Source organism: Leucoraja erinacea, chromosome 19 (assembly GCF_028641065.1).
Source record: "Leucoraja erinacea ecotype New England chromosome 19, Leri_hhj_1, whole genome shotgun sequence".
Lineage (NCBI taxonomy): Eukaryota > Metazoa > Chordata > Chondrichthyes > Rajiformes > Rajidae > Leucoraja > Leucoraja erinaceus.
In genome coordinates this window covers 15,132,396-15,153,370 of record NC_073395.1, presented here as the reverse complement: position 1 = coordinate 15,153,370, position 20,975 = coordinate 15,132,396, and the positions used below count along the sequence as shown (strand labels likewise).

The 20,975-nt window shown below is 45.3% G+C and overlaps 1 protein-coding gene across 1 annotated transcript in view; it reads right to left on the bottom strand.

Moving 5' to 3' along the window:
• Window positions 1-20,653, bottom strand: part of dgki (diacylglycerol kinase, iota) — a 119,323-nt gene extending 98,670 nt beyond the window's left edge. The window contains exon 1 of the mRNA XM_055650362.1: window positions 20,217-20,653. Coding sequence (XP_055506337.1) covers window positions 20,217-20,590 — 374 coding nt within the window. The 5' untranslated portion in view covers window positions 20,591-20,653. The remainder of the gene's footprint in view (window positions 1-20,216) is intronic.
• Between the last annotated feature and the right edge of the window lie 322 nt (window positions 20,654-20,975).

Sequence of the window (20,975 nt, the reverse complement as noted above, 5' to 3'; positions counted from 1 at the left end):
CTCACCTGCTTTCTAAAAGAGCGCCTTTTTTCACATACTTTCACATGCAAATATCTCAACTATACACTGCAATAAACTCAAACAGAGCAATAACATTGAAAGAGGCAACAACCAACCAACAATGCAACATGAATTACTACAGGTGGCAATTACAATTAAATTTGTGAAAGGCACAGCGACCCCACGAGTAGACTTGCTGCCTCCTCATAACGCTAGAGAAACATGCTCAATCATGACCTCTGGTGCTTGTCTGTGTGGTGTTTACACTTCCTCTGTGACCATGCAGGTTTCTCAGCTGCTCTGGTGGCTGCTATAAATGACTGTATGTGAAGGTAAGTGATTAAACATTGGGGTTGGGGAGGTAGGTGGGGTTCGGGGGGGGGTTGATAGAACTATGGGAGAATATATTATAGGGAAAATTAATGCGAGGTGGACTGCTCTGCGAGAGATAGCATAGAGTTTATGGTCTGAAATGGCCTTTTTCTGTGATTAAGGAAGCATAGACTCAATTTGAGGGTAGTTGATGAGATTAATGTAGGATGAGTATACATGGCTGGTTGATCGGCACTGACTCAGTGGACTGAAGGACCTTTTTCCATGCTGTAACTCTATGACAATGATGCATCATTACACATACAAACACACCATTTACGACATCACCATCAAGTCAATTACAGTCAAATTTATGCTCACACTATTCAGGTTACCATATCCAAGCGATATTCAAATTGTTCCAATATGCACAAAATCATTTTGCAATATCTAAACACATTCTCATCCCACATCACTGTACTGCTAACTCTGCAGATCCTTGCCAGCAACTTCATAATATCTGTGAACTGTTACACAACATTACAATCTCCAAGCCCCCCCAACACAACAACACAGTACAATGTCCCAACATCTGTAACAATAGCATTGCAAAATTAAAGTACCCCCAACACACAGTAACATCAACATTTTGCTGTTAAGCAATTATACTACAAAATTCAAAGAAACCAAATGCATGCAATATGATTTTGTTATTCAATCACAGTAATATCCAAATGCCATTGAGCAAAATGCTCTAACTGCAACATTCATGTTCTCTGCAACTGTGCAGTGTACCCCACACACAGCATTATCTATTTGTATTATCTAGACAAATACACAAAATCACACTATCATATCACAGCAAAACGAGAGAATAAAACAGGAACAGGACCTGACCTTTCAGCCCTGCCTTGACATTGAATATAATCATGGTTGTTTTACGATGGCCTTAACTTCTCTCCTGTGCCAGTTCCCCATAAGGACGGCACATAGGTGCAGCAATAGAGTTGCTGCCGCACAGCGCCAGAGACCCAGGTTCGATTCTGACTGTGGGTGCTGTCTGTGTGGGGTTTGTATTATGTTCACCCTATAACCATGTGGATTTTTTTCCGGGTGCTCCGGTTTCCTCCCACATTCCAAAGCCGGGCAGTTTTGTAGGTTAATCTGCTTCTGTAAATTGCCCCTTGTGTGTAGGATGCGAAACTGGGATAACATAGAACATGTGTGTGGATGATCAATGGCCAGCATGGACTTGGTGGGCTGAAGGGCCTGTTCCCACACTGTTTCTCTAAACTAAACTAAGCCTCAATTGTTTGATATTTCAAATATTTATCCATTTCTACCTTAAAATATCTAACGATCTGGGCTCTATAACCCTCTAGGGCCTGAAAATATGAGAGAGTCACTGTTCTCACAGGGACGTTTCTAACACCTCAGTTTTAAATGACAATCCTTTATTTAAGAACTGTTCCCTTGTTCGTGGCTCTCCCACTCAAGAAAATATCTTGGCATCTGCCCTGTCAAAGCTCCTGAGGATTTTGTATGTTTGAATAAGGTCACCCCATCATTCATCCAAATTCCAAGAATCCCAGCCACAATAATTGCATGTGATATTCATACGCCTAATGGACACACCTCTGCCTTAATAATCAGTTCCAACATGTACAATTGCATTGTTAAATCCATATATCCCCACAGGAAAATCATAGCGTAATATCACCCACAAAAATCACATTATTATTTGCAATTACAATTTATTTTTTAAAGACAATAACTAAGCCCAAAGATTGACAACTATATTGAAGCTTTGTGTGATTAAACTACAATATTCACCTTCCTAAAACACAACGCGACTATAATATCCAAGTGCCTCGGCACAGTGTAAAGTCTAAACATCCCAATATTCACACAACAGCATCCAAGTACTTCAAACACATCACACTACATCACAAATCACACCACTACACCTATTCCACACCACAATACCCAAGTGCATTAATAACCGCACAATCACACATACACAACCTAATGCCTCCAACACAACAGTCATATACTGAAATGTGCAAAACAAAACCTCAGACACAATGGGTGTGAAAATGAGAATAAGACTTTGAAAAATGTGCCTTTGCTGGATTGGGAGCAGAGATATGTAGGCAAGTGGATGTTTTCAAGAAAGAGTTAGATATAGCACTTAGGGCTAACAGAATCAAGGGATATGGGGAGAAAGCAGGAACGGGGTACTGATTTTGGATGATCAGCCATGATCATATTGAATGGAGGTGCTGCTCGAAGGGATCGAATGGCCTACTTCTGCACCTATTTTCTATGTTTCTAAGTGCGCCGGTTGTATTATGCGCGGTTACGATACACAGATACACAACAGAGGTATGTAACATTATGACAATCAAAGATAGAGGCAAAATCTTTTTCCATAGAATGGATGTCAAATATAAAAGGGCATAGGTTTAAAGTGAGAGGCAGGAATTTTCAAGAGGATATGAGGGGTAAGATTTTGTTTCCCGTAACACAGAGTGAGCTTTATATCCGAAACTTGTTGCTGCAGGAGGTGGTGGTCAGATATAATCACAGTTTAAAAGGCATTTAGGCAGTTCAACATGCAGAGTACCGGAGGATACGCATCTATTGTATGCAAATGGATTTTGCGTAAATGGGCATAACATTCAGCCTGAATGTGACAAGCAGAAGGGTCTGTTTCAGTGCTGTACCACTCTGTGATATTATAGAGGGGGAAAAAAAAGACACTCAGTTGCTTGAGTATCCCAGCAGGTCAGGCAGCATCTCTGGAGAAAATGAATAGGTGACACTTCAGGTCGGGACCCTTCCTCAGCCTAATTGTAAGGGGGTGGGAAGGAAAGCTGGAAGAGAGGAGAGGCTGGACAAAGCCTGGCCGGTAATTGGTGGGTGTAGGTGACAGAAGGGGTGGAGGCTGATAGGCAGATGGTGGACAAAGGCCAGAGATTAAAAGACAGAAAGAATGAGCCAAAGGATTGGAGAGTTGCAAATCGTGAAGCTAGAGGAAGGAATGTTGATGGGAGAAATAGATGCATGTCCGGGTAGGTGGGGAGAGAAGGGGGTGCGGGGGAGGTGGGGGGAGGGATGGTGTTGCAGTTACCTAAAATTGGGGAATTCGAGCCTACACAAGTGCACATACATCCTCCATTATTTCTCTCCAACATCAATTACTGCATCAGGGCTGCCTCCTGCACCCAAAACCTCACCAATCCAAGTTCTCCAGAGATGCTGCCTAACCTGCTGAATTACTCCAGTATTTGTGTAGGAAGGAACTGAAGATGCTGGTTTAACATGAGGATAATCACAAAAAGCTGGAGTAACTCAGCAGGTCAGACAGCATCTCTGGAGAAAAGGAACGGGTGACGTTTCAGGTCGAGACATAGAAACATAGAAACATAGAAATTAGGTGCAGGAGTAGGCCATTTGGCCCTTCGAGCCTGCACCGCCATTCAATATGATCATGGCTGATCATCCAACTCAGTATCCCGTACCTGCCTTCTCTCCATACCCCCTGATCCCCTTAGCCACAAGGGCCACATCTAACTCCCTCTTAAATATAGCCAATGAACTGGCCTCAACTACCCTCTGTGGCAGAGAGTTCCAGAGATTCACCACTCTCTGTGTGAAAAAAGTTCTTCTCATCTCGGTTTTTTAAAGGATTTCCCCCTTATCCTTAAGCTGTGACCCCTTGTCCTGGACTTCCCTAACATCGGGAACAATCTTCCTGCATCTAGCCTGTCCAACCCCTTAAGAATTTTGTAAGTTTCTATAAGATCCCCTCTCAATCTCCTAAATTCTAGAGAGTATAAACCAAGTCTATCCAGTCTTTCTTCATAAGACAGTCCTGACATCCCAGGAATCAGTCTGGTGAACCGTCTCTGCACTCCCTCTATGGCAATAATGTCCTTCCTCAGATTTGGAGACCAAAACTGTATGCAATACTCCAGGTGTGGTCTCACCAAGACCCTGTACAACTGCAGTAGAACCTCCCTGCTCCTATACCCTTCTTTAGACTGTTCCTTGTCTACAGAGATACTGTCTGACCGACTGAGTTACTCCCGCTTTTTGTGTCTTACTCCGACACTTTGTTGTTCCATCTTTTCCAAACTACCACTCACTCCGTTTTCTTTGACAAATTTTCTTTGTCAATTTAAGTTAAAACTGTTTTCAACAATCTGATCCAAAATCTGCAATGTAGCTGGTGTGTATTCAACATGTGTCTCGCACTAACGTTGCTCTTGGGGTTATGGTGACTTCTACAATATACCATTTCATCCCTGTAGAGCAACACAGACACAAAGAACAATGGAAACTGACCGCAATTTTGAGACAAAATTCCGTGCAGAGAAATAGTTAGTAAGGGGGAGACAGGAGAGAACAGCCTGTTTTCATTTGTGGTTCAACAGAGGAGGGAGGTAGTAGGTTTAAATTACTGGGCAGTAACATCTCAGATAGCCTGTCCTGGGCTCAGCACATAGATGTCACCAAATATTCTAACAAACATCTACAAATGCTCTGCAGGAAGTATCCTTACTAATTGCACCATGGCTTGGTACAGCAATTCCAATGCACAGGATTGCAAGAAGATGCAGAGAGTGATGGTCTCAGCCTGGTCTATAAGGGGCACCTCTCCTCCCCTCCCCATCATTGAAAGCATCTATAAGAGGCACTGCAACTAGAAGGGGGCACCTATTATCATGGATGCCCACTATGTGTGCAGGGCACTTTACCCGCTGATACCGTCAGGCAGACTGAAGTCCCACACCACCAGGTTCAGGAATAACCTTCTTTCCTACAACTATCATGTTCTTGAACTGACTTGCACAACCCTAATCCTACCTCGGCAACAGAACACTGCAGACCACCTCTTGCAGCACCATGGACTTGTTTACTAATGCTCTTATGGCACAAACTCTTTGTCTTTTACACAAATGCCCGTTTTTTCCCTTCCACTGTATGGCATGGTTAAGCATAGTTTGGGCATTATTGATATTTTGTGTATTGTCTGAATCTATATGCCTGTGATGTCGCAAGTAAGATTTTCATTGTCTGGTGCATCTGTGCATATAACAAAAAAAAGCATAAATTCAATGGGATTTGAAGGTTGCAGCATTTAGTCATAGTCAGAGCCATACAGCACACAATAGGCCCTTCAGCCCAACTTGTCTATGCTAACCAAGACGCCCCATTTATGCTATTCCCACCTGCCTGCTTTTGGCTCATATCCCTCCAAATCGTTCCTATCCATGTACCTGTCCAAATGTCTATTAAATATTGTTATAATATCTGGCTGAACTACCTCATCCGGCAAATTGTTACATATACCCACCACTCAAAGGTGGCCCCTCGGGTTTCTATTAAATCTTTCCCCCCTCACCTTTAACCTGTTATTAGGACATCAGTTTAAGGATGGATATATGAATGCACCTTTTGCATGCTTTTCAAACAAACACATCACAACTCTTGCCAACTAACAGCTGCCAAAGAGCTAATATGTCATAAGTGTGCTCAGCATGTTACATGTGGAAATGGTTAGGAGTGCCTGTTGTGTTGTAACCTTGTGAGAGAGTTAGGATCCTTTTTCAATCTCTTACCTTGCTAGAGATGTGATTGTTTTCCGGATCGTATCTCCGGTCGCTCTGCGGCCTAACATCGTGGAACTGGCGGCCTTAGCTCGGGACTGACTTTGAACCCCACTGCGGGGACGTGGACTTACCATCGGAGCCGATCCCTCCAACCTGTGGATTTCACCATCGAGGAGCTCGCAGTCTTGGGTAGAGACGGATGTTGGGAAGCTCCAGTCGCAGAAGGTTTTGACCAGCCCCGACCCGGGGTCAAATCGTCCGGTGCGGGGGAGCTGAGATTCCCCCCGATGCAGGAGCTTGATCGCCCCGACACGAGGGCCCAAACGTCACCGGCTACGGGAGCCAAGATCGCACCGTCAACGGAAAGCTCGAGGCCCCCGACCGTGGGAGAACAAAGAAGGGAAGAGATTGAACTTTTCTTTGCCTTTCATCACAGTGAGGAATGTGGAGGAGTCGCTGTGTTGGATGTTTATGTTAAAATGTATTTCGTGTGTCCTGTTGCTTTTTATTGGTATGACTGTATGGCAAATGAAATTCCTCGTATGTTGCAAAACATACTTGGCTAATAAAATATGATTATGATTGTTCTCTAGCTCCTACCTTGAGTTCTATTCAGCTGTCTAACATTGTCAGGATCCTGAGCCCTGAGCCATTGACATCAACCCAGATCTCCACCACTGTGCTGGCCCTAGTCCCCTCACTCGTTGTTACACCTCCACCTCTGAGGTTCCGTTGCTAAAATAGGTTTCAGAGACACATGTTACATCTTTCAATGAGCTGAATGCTGCAAGAGAAAAAATAAATAAACAGACCAAAATAAAAAGCTCCACGTAGATATTATTTCTGGAGCCGGAGAGTTCAAACATTGAAAGGCAATAATAAACTTGCATTATGAAACATGTCTCACAACTTTAGGAGATCTCCAAAGGCTTTTATTCAGATACTGGTCAGCATACACGATAATGTTCTTTAAAACATTGTTCTTGCATTCCAGAGATATAACAATCTCCCATCCCTGTCTCCTTCAGTTTAATGCAAATATATTCAGCAAGGTGCCACATTAAAGGCTACTGCTCAAGATGAGGACTTGTGGTGCAGAGGGTTATATATTAATATTTAGTGCCCTTGGACTTAACGGCACAGTGGCTAAGTATCGGAGCCACTTGGAATAAACATCCATCGTCTCCGGTTTAAATCACCACATGGGGACAGCTTGTCCCCAATTCAGATTATTAAATAGTCTTGCATTTAAAAATGAAGAGGTAGTTTCAGGAATGTACAAGTCACAAAAGTGTTGTAAAAACTTGTCTGTCATTAATATCCAAGCGACAACTAGATTTACGTGGTCTACTGGACTTACATGGTCAGCCGCTAATGTACCTCCAGACCCAAGCAATGTTTAACAAAAGACGCCCATCGGAGAGGGTGGCACTGCCACTGCACTAAAAGAAATAGACTAAGAGCACTGTGAGGGCAGTGGTAGAGTTGCTGCCTTACAGCACCAGAGACCCGGGTTCAATCCTGACTACGGGTGTTGTCTGTACGGAGTTTTTGCGTTCTCCCTGTGACCGTGCAGGTTGTCTCCAGTTATTCCAAAAAGACATACATGTTTGTAGGCTAATTGGCTTTGGTAAATTGCAAATTGTCCCCAGTGTGTAGGATAGTGCTAGTGTTTGGGGTGATCACTGGACGGCACGGACTCGGAGGGCCGAAGGGCCTGTGTCCACGTTGTATCTCTGTAGTCTAAAGCAGAAATGGGAAACTGTCACGCAGATTAGTCAAGAGTCTGAAGATGGGTCCTGACCTGAAACTTCACCAGCCCATTCCACCTACAGATGCTGCCTGACCCCCGCACCCCACCCAACACCCACCCACAGAGTTTCTCCAGTACTTTGAATTCTTGCTCTTGAATTTCAAAACTGAGCATCTGTGAGGTACAGTGGGTCAGTAGCAGTAGACTATGTCAATGCAATCTATCACCTTGTGCCTGCAATATGCTTCTTTCCACATTTGCCACCAAGGCAATGAGCCAAACCTGATTCAATGAGGAAAGTAGAAGGAGATTCTAGGAGCAACTCCATGTGGGCTTCAGAATGAGATGTCCATGATCCCACAACCCAAACATCAGATTCAATTTCATCAATACAGCAATGTACAATTGTGAACGGTGGTGAACAATTAACAGTTGGCGGCAGGGGAAAGCTTCAAGGTCATCTCCATCGTCTCCTGTAGCAGGGCCCACCTCATGAATATCAATGATCAAAGCATTTCTAGCCTTCACCAGAAGTGGCAAGTGGGTGAGTCATCTCAGCTCCTTCCGGGTGAGGACCTCAATATCACACACCAGAGAAGGTCTTTGCTATTAGGCTGAAGGTAAGTACTCCTCTAACCACACTGTTACAGCGATAGCATCTACCCAGCAATTCCAAAATTTTACCCCGTTGTGTCCTAGTTACAAAAAGCAGGACAAATATAAAGTAGCGTCTGACGTCTTCAGCGGCTCCATCCTGGTTCCATAGTCCACTGAGCCTACGGACTCAGGAAGGCCACTACAGCGGGGCCTTGCAAAGTCTGGTAAACCTCCACTGCATCCTCCCCAAAGCATCAACATCTTTCCTGAGATGACCAGAACTGTACACAACACCCAAATTGTGGCCTAACCAGAGTCCTATAGGGCTGCATCATGACTTCCTGACTCTTACATTCAAAGCCCCACGCAATGATGGCAAGCATACCATACACTTTATTTACTACCCTATCTATTTGTGCTGCAACCTGTAGTGAGCTATGAACATCTGGAATAAAGCGTATTGTTTCGATCCCTATATTGAAGGTGCAGAGAATGTTCACTGGTTAGATTCTTGGCACTGGAGGTTTGTTCCATGTGACAGATGATGCAGAATGAGCCTACACACTCCACAGTTTAGAAGAATGTGAGGCACTCAGAGTTTCTCTGGGGGATTTGTCAGGGTCAGTGTGGTGCAATAAGCAGGACTCCAGGCATAGTAAATCAATGTCACACGTTATAGGGTCTGCCAAGTAAAACTGAGCTGAGGAGGCAATCAAAAAATAAAAACACTACTGACGTAGCAAATGTGAAATAAGAACATAAAATGCTGCAGATACTCAGAAGGTCTCCAGCATATGTGGAGAGGATAAACTTCTGGTCAAGGGTCTTCCACGTAATGTGTAGGTAGGAACTGCAGATGCTGGTTTACACATTCCATATAATCCTGAGTTGCAGAGTACCTCCATTATTTTCCATTCTGAAGAGGAAATCTACAGCACAAGCCTTTCCCTGAAGAGCTTGCTACTTTGTACTGGGAAACATTTTGGGCAGAGAAAATGTTCCCCATGTTGGAGGAGTACAGAACCAGGGGGTCACTGTTTAAGAATAAGGGGTAGGCCATTTAGGACTGAGATGAGGAAAAATGTTTTCTCGCAGAGAGTTGTGAATCAGTGGAATTCTCTGCCACAGAAGGCAGTGGAGGCCAATTCACTGGATGTATTCGAGAGAGTTAAATATAGCTCTTAGGGCTAACAGAATCAAGGGATATGGGAAGAAAGCAGGAACAGGGTACTGATTCTGGATGATCAGGCATGATCATATTGAATGGCGGTGCTGGCTCGAAGGGCCGAATGGCCTACTCCTGCACCTATTTTCTATGTTTCTATGTTACTACCGGTTGAAAGGAAATGACCAGACAGCCGAGCACGGTGTGACTGGGGCAGCCAGCAACTACCTGTGAATGTAGTGTTAATGTCTCTGCATTCTTGTGCCAGGCTGTTGTCGTGAGGAGTCCGAGCAGCGAGTTATACTGAGTCATGCCAGCGAGACAGATGGTCCTCCCACTCGGCTGGGACAGCCCATGCAAAGCTGCCATGACTCGGACAGCTGCGGTTTACATCTCAAGGTGAGGGGGAGGGGGAGTAATTCCCTTTGTTTCCTCCTTTAAAGTCCATTCCCCTCTTGTGCCATGTTCCAGTATCCGAATGTACTTACAGCATCAAATTATCATAACTATTTATAGGGGGGAAATGATCACGCCCATGCCAGCCAGAACAAGAGGGCCGTGGCACATATCATACACACCTTCTCTTGGCACATCGCCTTGCTGCATGTACACTGTTTGTCCAAGCACTGTCAAACCCGATGATAGACACAAAGAGCCGGAGTAACTCAGCGGGTCAGACAGCAAAAGGAATCGGTGACGTTTCCGGTCCAGACCCAGCTCTCTGTGTCTATTTTCGGTTTAAACCAGCATCTGTGGTTCCTCCCTACACACACTGTCATGGTTTCTCACAGAGCCATTCAGAGATACAGAATGGAAAGAGGCCCTTTAAGCTCAGCGATCCTATCAACCGGGCATTTACACTGACCCGACATTATCTCATTGTTTAAATTATTCCTGCATTACCATAAAATCCCCCCAGATTCCACTACTCGACTAATTACTGGGGCAATTTCGAGCAGCCAATAAACCTACCAACCTGCACATTTTTGGGATGTGGGAGGAAACCCAGGCACTTGAGGAGACCAACACATAGTCACAATGAGAACGTGCAAACTCCACACAGGTAGCGCATGGGTTTCGGGAACTGTGAGGCAGTAGCTCTAGTGGCTGTGCTACCCGAGGTTTCTGCTTCAAGCATCCACCCTCCCAGTGAGTAAAGAAGACACCCTTCACCCATCAAATCCAATCTGCCATTTGTTAAGATTGTGGCTGATCTGATCTTGGCCTCAGCTCCATTTTCCTTTCCACTCCCATCACCCGAGACTCCTCTACAGAACGACAACATGTCAATTTCAGTTTTGAACATATTCACTGACTCTGTCTCTACAGCACTCTGCGGTAGACAATTCCAACGATTCACCGACACTGGTGAGACTAAATTCCTCCTCGATCCCATCTCAAAGGGTTGACCCCTTATTATGAAACCATGCCCCCAGTTCTAGAATTACAACCACCCCTCTGATATCGCACTTCACCACCAGCGCAAGGAAAAAAGCATTTCCCAGTCAAGTCCCCCAAATCGTATGCTTTAGCTAATGTCATAAAAGATGCACACCGCCCTGGCCATGTTTTCATCTCACTATTACAACGGGAAAGGCAGCACAGGAAGCTGAGAACCATGATGTCCAGGACCAAGAACAGCTTCTTCCCAGCAACTCTGAAACTCTAGGTCACAGCACAACAATAACCACAAACCACAAACCTACCTCAGCAACTATGATCTACTGTGAACTTTGTTTTAATTTATATACTTCAGTTGGGCACAGTTATGGTCTGATTACATCGTATTATTGATTATTCATTTATTATATTTTTTGATCACTGCATATTTACCCGTGTGTTATTGTATTAATGGGGCTGTAGAGCTGCAGCAAGCAAGAATTTTTTTGTTCAGTTGCCAGTACATACGACAATTAAAGACTCTCAACTAATCAGACCCATTACATTTAAGCATGAGTCATTGAAACATACTGCAAATAGCAAGGGACGTGGCACTGTGATGCTTACAATCCCACCACAAGCAACCGGTCACTGAAGCACCCATCGACCTTGCCTCCCAACATTCAGCCCATTTTGTCTGCAACCTTGCCTTGCCTTGGATCCCATGGGTTTCTACTTCATTGAACAACCTCTATGTACATCATTGTCAAAAGCTTTATTAATAACCACATCGATGATATCTAACAATCTACAAGGGTCTCGACCCGAAACGTCACCCATTCCTTCTCTCCAGAGATGCTGCCTGCCCCACTGAGTTACTCCAGCATCTTGTGTTTAAACCAGCATCTGCAGTTCCTTCCTACACAATCTACTCTTAGCCTTGTTTTCTCCTGAAAGGTTTCAGGCAGACACAACAGACCTATGCTAACTATTCTCGATTTCTCTGCATTTCTGATGATTTTAACTGTCCTTCAGAAATGTCTCCAATAATGTGACCCTTTCAATGATTTCACTGTTTACTTCCATAATTTCTTATCTGCAGATCATCCAAGATGCGTTTTAATCCTTTGAGTAAATAATGCAAACCTTACATCAACTGCAAGTTTACTTTTCTCTTAGTTCCATTTATTTCCCGCGGATTGGCTTCGCTGATGGATCATGAAATAATTGTACAATTTACAATGTATACATGTTTATGTGGGATTCTTCATTAAATGCTCAGAAACAAAAGACAGGAGCAGGAGGATATCATGTGGCCTTTTGAACCGATTCTGCAATTAAGTATGAACAATACTGATTGACTATCCCAATACCATATTCCTCCTCTCCCCAAAGCCTGTGATGCAGTGACCAGAAACATACTTTCTGAAGTATAAAATGTATGTTTCTTTTGTCTGTTCTTAGTGTTGTAGGCATCTTGGTCCACCAGTGGGAATAAAAACATATTTCCTCTGAACTTTCTCACACCATTTTCACCTGCATTTGTACTATGCAAGATCCCCCTTCTCTGTTTAAACTTTGGTGACATCAATTACAACAAGTTGAACAAGTTAGGTCTTTATTCTTTGGAGCGCAGAAGGTTAAGGGGGGGACTTGATAGACGTCTTTAAAATGATGAGAGGGATAGACAGAGTTGACGTGGATAGGCTTTTTCCATTGAGAGTAGGGAAGATTCAAACAAGAGAACATGATTTGAGAATTAAGGGACAAACATTTAGGGGTAACATGAGGGGGAACTTCTTTATTCAGAGAGTGGTAGCTGTGTGGAATGAGCTTCCAGTGGAAGTGGTGGAGGCAGGTTCGATTTTATCATTTAAAAATAAATTGGATAGATATATGGACGGGAAAGGAAAGGAATGGAGGGTTATGGTCTGAGTGCAGGTAGATGGGACTAGGGGAGAATAAGTGTTCAGCACGGACAAGAAGGGGCAAGATGGCCTGTTTCCGTGCTGTAATTGTTATATGGTTATATGGTTATAAGGTTAATTACAACACAACCTTCATCCCATGAACTAAAGACACACTGTGCTTTCTGTTGAAATTGAAATTAATTGAAGCAGATTAAAAATAGGCACAAAATGCTGGAGTAACTCAGCGGGTCAGGCAAAATGTCTGGAAAAAAATAATAGTTGATGTTTCGGGTCGGGACCCTTCATCAGACTAAGAGTCAGGGAAGGGGACACTGACAGTATGGGAAGATACAGAACAACGCAGAGCCTGCATCGATGACTCAGGAAAGGTGGAGCCCACAATGGTTCATTGTTGGCTGGGGATGAGGTGTTAACAGTGAAATTAGCAACAAGGCCAGGGTGGGGGAGGGACAGAGAGAGAGGGAATGCAAGGGTTACTTGTAGTTAGAGAAATTAATAGTCATTCTGTTGGGCTGTAAGCTGCCCAAGTAAAATCTGAGGTGATGTTCCTCCAATCATAATCATAACAATCATTAAATATCATACTTTATTAGCTAAGTATGTTTTGCAACATACGAGGAATTTCATTTTCCATACAGTCATACAAATAAAAAGCAACAGAACACACAAAATACATTTTAACATAAACATCCACCACGGTGACTCCTCCACATTCTTCACTGTGATGGAAGGCGAAAAAAAATGTTCAATCTCTTCCCTTATTTGTTCTCCCGCGGTGGCGGGCCTCGAGCCTTCCGTTGACGGGGTGATCTTGGCTCCTGTAGCCGGCAGTTGGGCCCTGGGGCGATCAAGCTTCTGCATCAGGGGGGAATCTCAGCTCCCACGCGCCGGGCGATCTGACCCCGGGTCGGGGCTGGTCGAAACCTTCTGCATCGTTTGGAGCGTCCCAACAACGGTCTCTACCCGAGACTGCGAGCTCCTCGGTGGTGAAATCCGCAGGTCGCGATTGGAGCGTCGATCCCAGGCAAGGGATCAGCTCCGATGATAAGTCCCTGCGGTGGGGCTCAAAGTCAGTCCCGCGCAAGGCCGCTAGCTCCATAATATTAGGCCGCAGACGACCGGAAATACGATCTGGAAAACAATCGCATCTCCGGCATTCGGCAAGGTAAGAGAATGAAAAAAAAGTTTCTACCGACCCCCTACCCCACATAAAACAAACCAATTTGCATGTGACGTCATTCTGAGAGTGGAGGCACTCCAGGATATAAAGGTCAGCATGGGATTGGGAAGGGGAGTTAAAATGTTTGGCAACTGTAAGTAAGTAAGTTTAATGGCCAAGTATTCACATACGAGGAATTTGCCTTGGTGCTCCGCCTACAGGTAACAACATGACATACAGTGACAGTTACGAATGACTCAGAAAACACTAAACATTAATAATAACAAAACATTAATGATAAAACACCATTGATTAAGCATGTGAACCAACAAAATACCAGATCAAAGGGAGGCTACACATTTTTGGCTGTTGAATAGAGCAACTACTCGTGGATAAAAACTGTTTTTATGTCTGGCTGTGGCAGCTTTGACAGTCCGGAGTCACCCTCCAGAGGGAAGTGATTCAAAGAGTTTGTGGTCAGGGTGAGAGGGGTCAGAGATGATCTTGCCCGCTCGCTTCCTGGCCCTTGTAGTGTACAGTTCATCAATGGAGGGAAGGTTGCAGCCAATAACCTTCTCAGCTGATCGGATGATTCGCTGCAGCCTCCAGGTGTCGTGCTTGATGGCTGAGCCAAGCCAGACCATGATGGAGAAGGTGAGGACAGACTCTACGATGGTACTGTAGAATTCGACCATCATTGCCTGTGGCAAATTGTGCTTCCTCAGCTGCCATAGGAAGCACATCCTCTGTTGTGCCTTTTTAACTGTGGAGTCGATGGTAGCCCCCCACTTAAGGTCCTTGGAAATTATGGTTCCTAGGAGCTTAAAATACTCCACAGATGTGACTGTAGTGTTGTTGACGGTGAGTGAGGTGAGCGGAGGGGGCACTCTCCTAAAGTCTACAATCAATTCCACTGTCTTAAGAGCATTGAGGTCTAGGTTGTTGCGATGGCACCAGGACGCCTGCTGTGACACTTCCTGTCTGTAGGCAGATTCCTCCCCATCCTGGATCAGTCCAATCAGGGGTGTGTAGTCCGCAAACTTGAGAAGCTTGACAGAGGTGTCTGTGGAGGTGCAGTGATTGGTGTAGAGAGAGTAGAGGAGAGGAGAGAGTATGCAGCCTTGCGGTGCTCCTATGCTGAGTGTTTGCGGGTCGGAGATGTGCTTTCCCAGCCTCACATGCTGCTTCCTGTCTGTCAGAAAGCTGGTGATCCACCGACAGAGGGGTTCAGGCACAGTCAACTCGGAAAGTTTGGAATGCAGAGCTAAAATCAACAAACAGGATCCTCACATAGGTCCCCCGGCGGTCTAGGTGTTATCGGATGAAGTGCAGGCCCAGGTTGACTGCATCATCCACAGATCTATTGGCCCGATATGCAAACTGCATAGGGTCCAGCAGAGGAATCGGGATATTTTGGGAGATTGCATAGGCCAAGGTGGACTGAGCACAGGTGTTCAGCAAAACGGACGCCCAGCCTGTGCTTGGTCTCGCTGATATATAGACTAAACCTGGGCTTTCGAGAGTGGTCAGTGGTACAATGTCTCATTTAGCTGAAATTGGGCACCAACTGGCCCTGGGTTTTCTGAATCGAACTATGAGAAATATGTAACGGACAACATGCATCTAAATCCTCACAAGATGGATCATCCAACATACAGACCTTGACAATATAATGATTTAAGTAGGTACACAAAAATGCTGGAGAAACTCAGCGGGTGCAGCAGCATCTATGGAGCGAAGGAAATAGGCGATGTTTTGGGCCGAAACCCTTCTTCAGACTGATTTAGAGTGAATGATCAAAGTAAATTGGCAACAGAACCACTGGCAAGATGAGAGAGAGAGAAAAATTAGGAAGCAATTGTTATTCATTGATGCAAACAAATTCAACAACAGCTTTCAAATAAATTGTTGAATCGGAAAATAACGCACAACTCTAGTTAAAGTGTATGGGAATAGGGCTAATCGGATTCAAAAAGTTGGAACATGTAACATGGTTCAAATGACCACCTTCTGTGCATTATTTTTATTTTTCAAATGGCCCAACAAAAATACACACTTTCAATGCTCATCTTTTCACCCACCATGGATAAAGTAAGCGGTATTTTATAACACTGCCAAACTTAGATAACAATAGTCACATCGTTTGCTAATCCTTTTTGAAAATACAGGAATAAAAACCATACTTTCAAAAAAGATTAGCAAATGGCTTTCAAATAAATCGCTTCTAGTGTGTGTGGGTTACATCAGCAGCAGATGCTGCATTCTGCATTGCTCTTTAACTGCCACTACCTTGCAAACCAAAAAGGTATCAACCTTCTTGGGAGACCCAAATGAGGGATTTTGCCCTTGTGTGGAGTACATGACTGGTGCTGGGGAGCTCACAGCTAACACCTTCCCTTTATTAACTGCAGGATAGAGATGCCCAAGGCCATCCTGATATTTATTGTCAGTCTTGAACACAATTTGCCACTATGAAGGTGGTGGTGTTTTAAGCCGTTGCACTCACATGATGAACAAGCTCTCCAAAAACTATCTGGTTGGAAGCTCCGAGAAAATGTGCCGACATTATTCCTGGTTCAATGACTACTGCTGGAGGGGAACTTGTAGCTGATGGTGATCGTTATTGGACAGTTATTGGCCGAGGTGATGAAGATAAAGAGACTGGAAAGCTTCATGCAGAGACCAAATGCAGACAGTGTGCATCCATGGTCAATAGACGGAGGTTTGGGGAGCATCTTGGGTTCTCTGGTCCTTGTTGAGCCAGAGTGATCCAGGTACCCGAGGCTGACATTAGCTTCCTTTGTCCCACCTGCTTCCAAAACCCTACAAAGACACCATTTGCTGGTGTGCAGTATGGACAGTAAGTGCTCTCGTTCGACGTCTAATAGAAGAATATCTAAACTATATGAATTGCTGGCTAACTACTGGTATAAGAATAGGAGTGGACCACTGGACCCCATTCAATCCACTGCTAATCCATTTATAATTCTACTGTGGCTGCCTAAGGCAGTCCTAGTTCTGACACTTGCAATTGACTTCCTGTTTTCTGGGGAAGAGATTCCTGATTTCTGGAGTCCTTTGTGTGTGTGCAGGAATGTTTCCCAACCTCATCTTTTATCAGCTTGGTTTTAATTTTAAGGCTATCCCCATGTTCTATACTCTCTCCCTCCCCATCTTTTTCAACAATCTCCAACATATGATATGCTGTTTGTCCAATTGAGGGGTGTCTGCCCAGTTTGGAATTCAGAGTCATGTCAATGGCACAGTACGTAGTCTTTCCCTGTGGGTGCAGCTTTTGTGCAGTTTCACATTTTCACAGAGCAAAATCTATTCCATATATGGCCGTGACTCTGCTGGTAACTTCAGTAGGAGGACATTGTCACTGAGAAAAAAGCAGCGCCATCAACAAATAATTGGTTATAAAATAAAATCTGAATTTTTATAAACACAAGAAGCATGTAATGCATAAATGTCAGCGCTCTTCAGGATGGAAAGGCAGATCTACTTATTATATGCATTATTTGATATCTTGCTAAGGGCAGAGCTGGTTTAACTGATGGTTTGTGTTCTGACTCATTCAATGATAATAATTAAACCCACCAGGCTGCGTGATGTTTTGGCTAGTTTGAGAAGGGATCCTACGTGATTGAGACAAAGGCAATCCACCATTCCTCGTTCCATTCCTGCAGGGTTTAATCCTATTGACCACAGCATACTCCTCCAGCACTCGCTTTACCAATGTCCAACTGCATCGCAATGAGTTTGCTTGGTTGTGTTCGTATCCAAGTGGAGAATAAGCGGTGGTGACTTCCACTTCCACACTTGAATCATAACCTGTGGTGCCTCTCAAAGATCAACCCCTGGCTGCACTCTATTTCTCATCTATGGACTATTCACTGGTAACAACATCTGAGAACAGTGCCAGTTTCCACTGTTAGGCAGATAGCTTTCCATTGAATCACACAGCCTTTCAGCCCACTATATCCATGCTGACCATCAAGTCTCCATCTACTCTAATCCTATTAACCAGCACTTGGCCAACACCCTTCTATACCATTGGCAGTTCAAGTGGTCGTCTAGATCCTTCTTAAATGTTGTGAGAGTCTCTGATTCCACCACTCACCTCGGCTTCAGAACCATAAAAAATAGAACACAGGAAAGTACAGCACAGGAGCAGGACCTTTGGCCCACAATGTCTATGCCGAACATGATGGCAAGGTAAACCAATCTCCTCTGCCTGCACATGATCCATAACCCTCCATTCCCTGCTTATCCATGTGCCCATCTAAAAGTAACAAATGGCAACTATCTAAATGTGCAGATTTTTAACAATACCATGAAAGATTAAAGGCACTGTTTGCAGTCACTGGCTTCAGAGGTTATGGAGCAAAGGCAGGAGGATGGGGTTGAGAGGGAAAGATAGATCAGCCATGATTGAATGGCAGAGTGGACTTGATAGGCCTAATTCTGTTCCTAGAACTTATGAACATATGAACAGTCCTGTCAGTCTCTGGATTCCTACCGTCTCCCTGCAAGCAGTTTGAAACTAAATCCAACTGCTAGCCCCATGTTATTGTATATTTGACTCAAACTGAACTGTGGATCATATGATGCCACCACTGAGATTGCAACATGGTATTGGCCAGTTCCACCCCGACCCAGCTCACTAGCTGCTTCTGAAACCCATGGCCATGCTTTGGTTACTTCTGAACATGTTGATTTGAATCCTAGCCAGTGTGAGGGTCCCAAATCTCTGCTGTTGTTCTTTATATTTAATATGAATGTCACTGTTTCCAAATCCCTATGTCATCCACCCCCCCCACCCCACCCCCCCCCCCCCCCCCCCCCCCCCCCCCCCCCCCCCCCCCCCCCCCCCCTCTTATGATATCCTCTAGCCTGAGAAGCATCCGCAAAATATATGGATCTAAGTTCACCCCCAAGTTGAAGCTTAGTTTTGACCTACAGGTGCCAAGACCTGATGCATTGGAATTTTTCCTTAAAACCTTCTGATTTCCCTTTCCTGCTTCAAGATGTGGCTTTAAATCTGCTTTTGTGACCAAACATTTGGCAATGTACTCTAACTGATCAATTTGTGTTTGAAATTGGTTCTCTGAGGCTCCTTGGGATATTCTTGTCGCTTAAAGGCATTACAGAAATTGCAATTGTGTGGGAAGGAACTGCAGATGCTGGCTTACACCAAAGATAGACACAAAAAGCTGGAGTAACTCAAGGGGTCAGGCAGCATCTCAGGAAAGGAGGATTGGGTGACGTTTTGGGTAGAGACACTTCTTCATACTGCACCACCCATTCCTTCTTTCTAGAGATGCTGCCTTTCCTGCTGAGTTACTCCAGTATTTTGTGTCCATCACCAGACTGATTACATTATCCTAGCCCATGGATCAGCTGTAGCATCCCCCATACTGCAGCTGCAGAGTGAACAGGCCATTAAATAACCTTGGGATACACAGGACCAAATAATTAGCATTAAGCAATGTGTTTTCTTTCACTGAGTTTACAAGTGATACTGTGTCATGAATGAGCAGAATTGTTAATGGGCTTAAATTTTCAATAGAAAAATAGCCTTTGCTTATCAATAGAAAAACACAGTGCTGGCGTGGCAGGTCATGCACCCACACTGCCTGCTGATGATAACAGATAGAAATCGGTTACATTGTTAACGGAGCACTCGGCAGGTGTGAGGTTTTGTGCCCTTGTCCTCAACTGTACTGTTCGTTACCTCAAATTACACCAATGAGAGAGATATTCCACGGACCTTCGCAAGCAAATAGCTCTCAGAGCCTATCACCGGGTCGTAGTAAAGCGACAAACTATAACATAATAACACCAACGAAAGCTGTTGGAGACCTTAATAACCGAGGAGACGCTCAATATTTATCACTCGCTGGTTATTTGATATTCTGCAGATGAGCGACCGTGACAGTAACGCTTGTAAAAATGCCGTTATATAAACAAACAACATACAAAGAAATAGAGAAATGCTTTTTTGTAATCCAGAGGGCACCATGATAGGGGAACGGATACCGAGAGGGCAAACTTCCACAGCTATCTCTGCACCAGGTTTTCACTGTCCACTTGAACAACAAAAAAACACCCTGCTGCTTCTGTCACATGAATAACAATGCATTGATTCCAGAGACGGTAAACGGAGATGTGTGCAACATCTACCGGTTACCTTGACCTGTGGCTGTCATTAGCACACGGACACTGACATTGGGTTGCAATGGTTCTCCCTCTGTTGCTTCTAGTCAGGGTTAATGCAAAGAGCAGAATGCAGACCTACCTATACGACGTCTGTTTCCTGATGCCCAGCTCGCTCAGCCGCTGGTCCAGGCTCTGCGAGCAGCTCAGCGACTGCAGCAGGGGGCTGTGTCCGACTTCCGATGCCTCCCGTCCCGCGGCGGCCGCTACTGCATCCCGTTGCCCGGCGCCCGGAGCCGCGGCCACGGCAGAGGCGGCCGGAGAGCGCTCCATGGCGGGCGGCCGCTGTGCTCTCTCGGCGGCTTGGGGGAGCGGCGGCCGGCGCCGGGGGGCGGGGATGGGAGCGGCGGCGGCGGTGGCGGGGATGGCAATGGACAGAGTGGCAGCGGCGGCGGGTAGAGTGGGGGTGGCAGCAGGGGGAGCGGGCAGAGTGGCCGCGGTCGGCGCAGTCTCCATCACCGCCAGCGCGGGATTGTGGGAGTGGGTGGGAACGCGTGTGGGACCCGGAGTGGGAGTGGGTGTGGGAGCAGGAGCCGGAGTGGGAGTGGGTGTGGGAGCAGGAGCCGGAGTGGGAGTGGGTGAGACCTGGTGTGGGAGCAGGAGCCGGAGTGGGAGCGGGTGTGGGAGCAGGAGCCGGAGTGGGAGCGGGTGAGACCCGGAGCAGGAGCCGGAGTGGGAGCAGGAGCCTGAGTGGGAGTGGGTGAGACCCGGAGTGGGAGCAGGAGCCGGAGTGGGAGCAGGAGCCTGAGTGGGAGCGGGTGTGGGAGCAGGAGCCGGAGTGGGAGCAGGACTGAGAGTGGGACCCAGAATGAGAGGACAAGTGGGGCTGGACCTGGTGTAG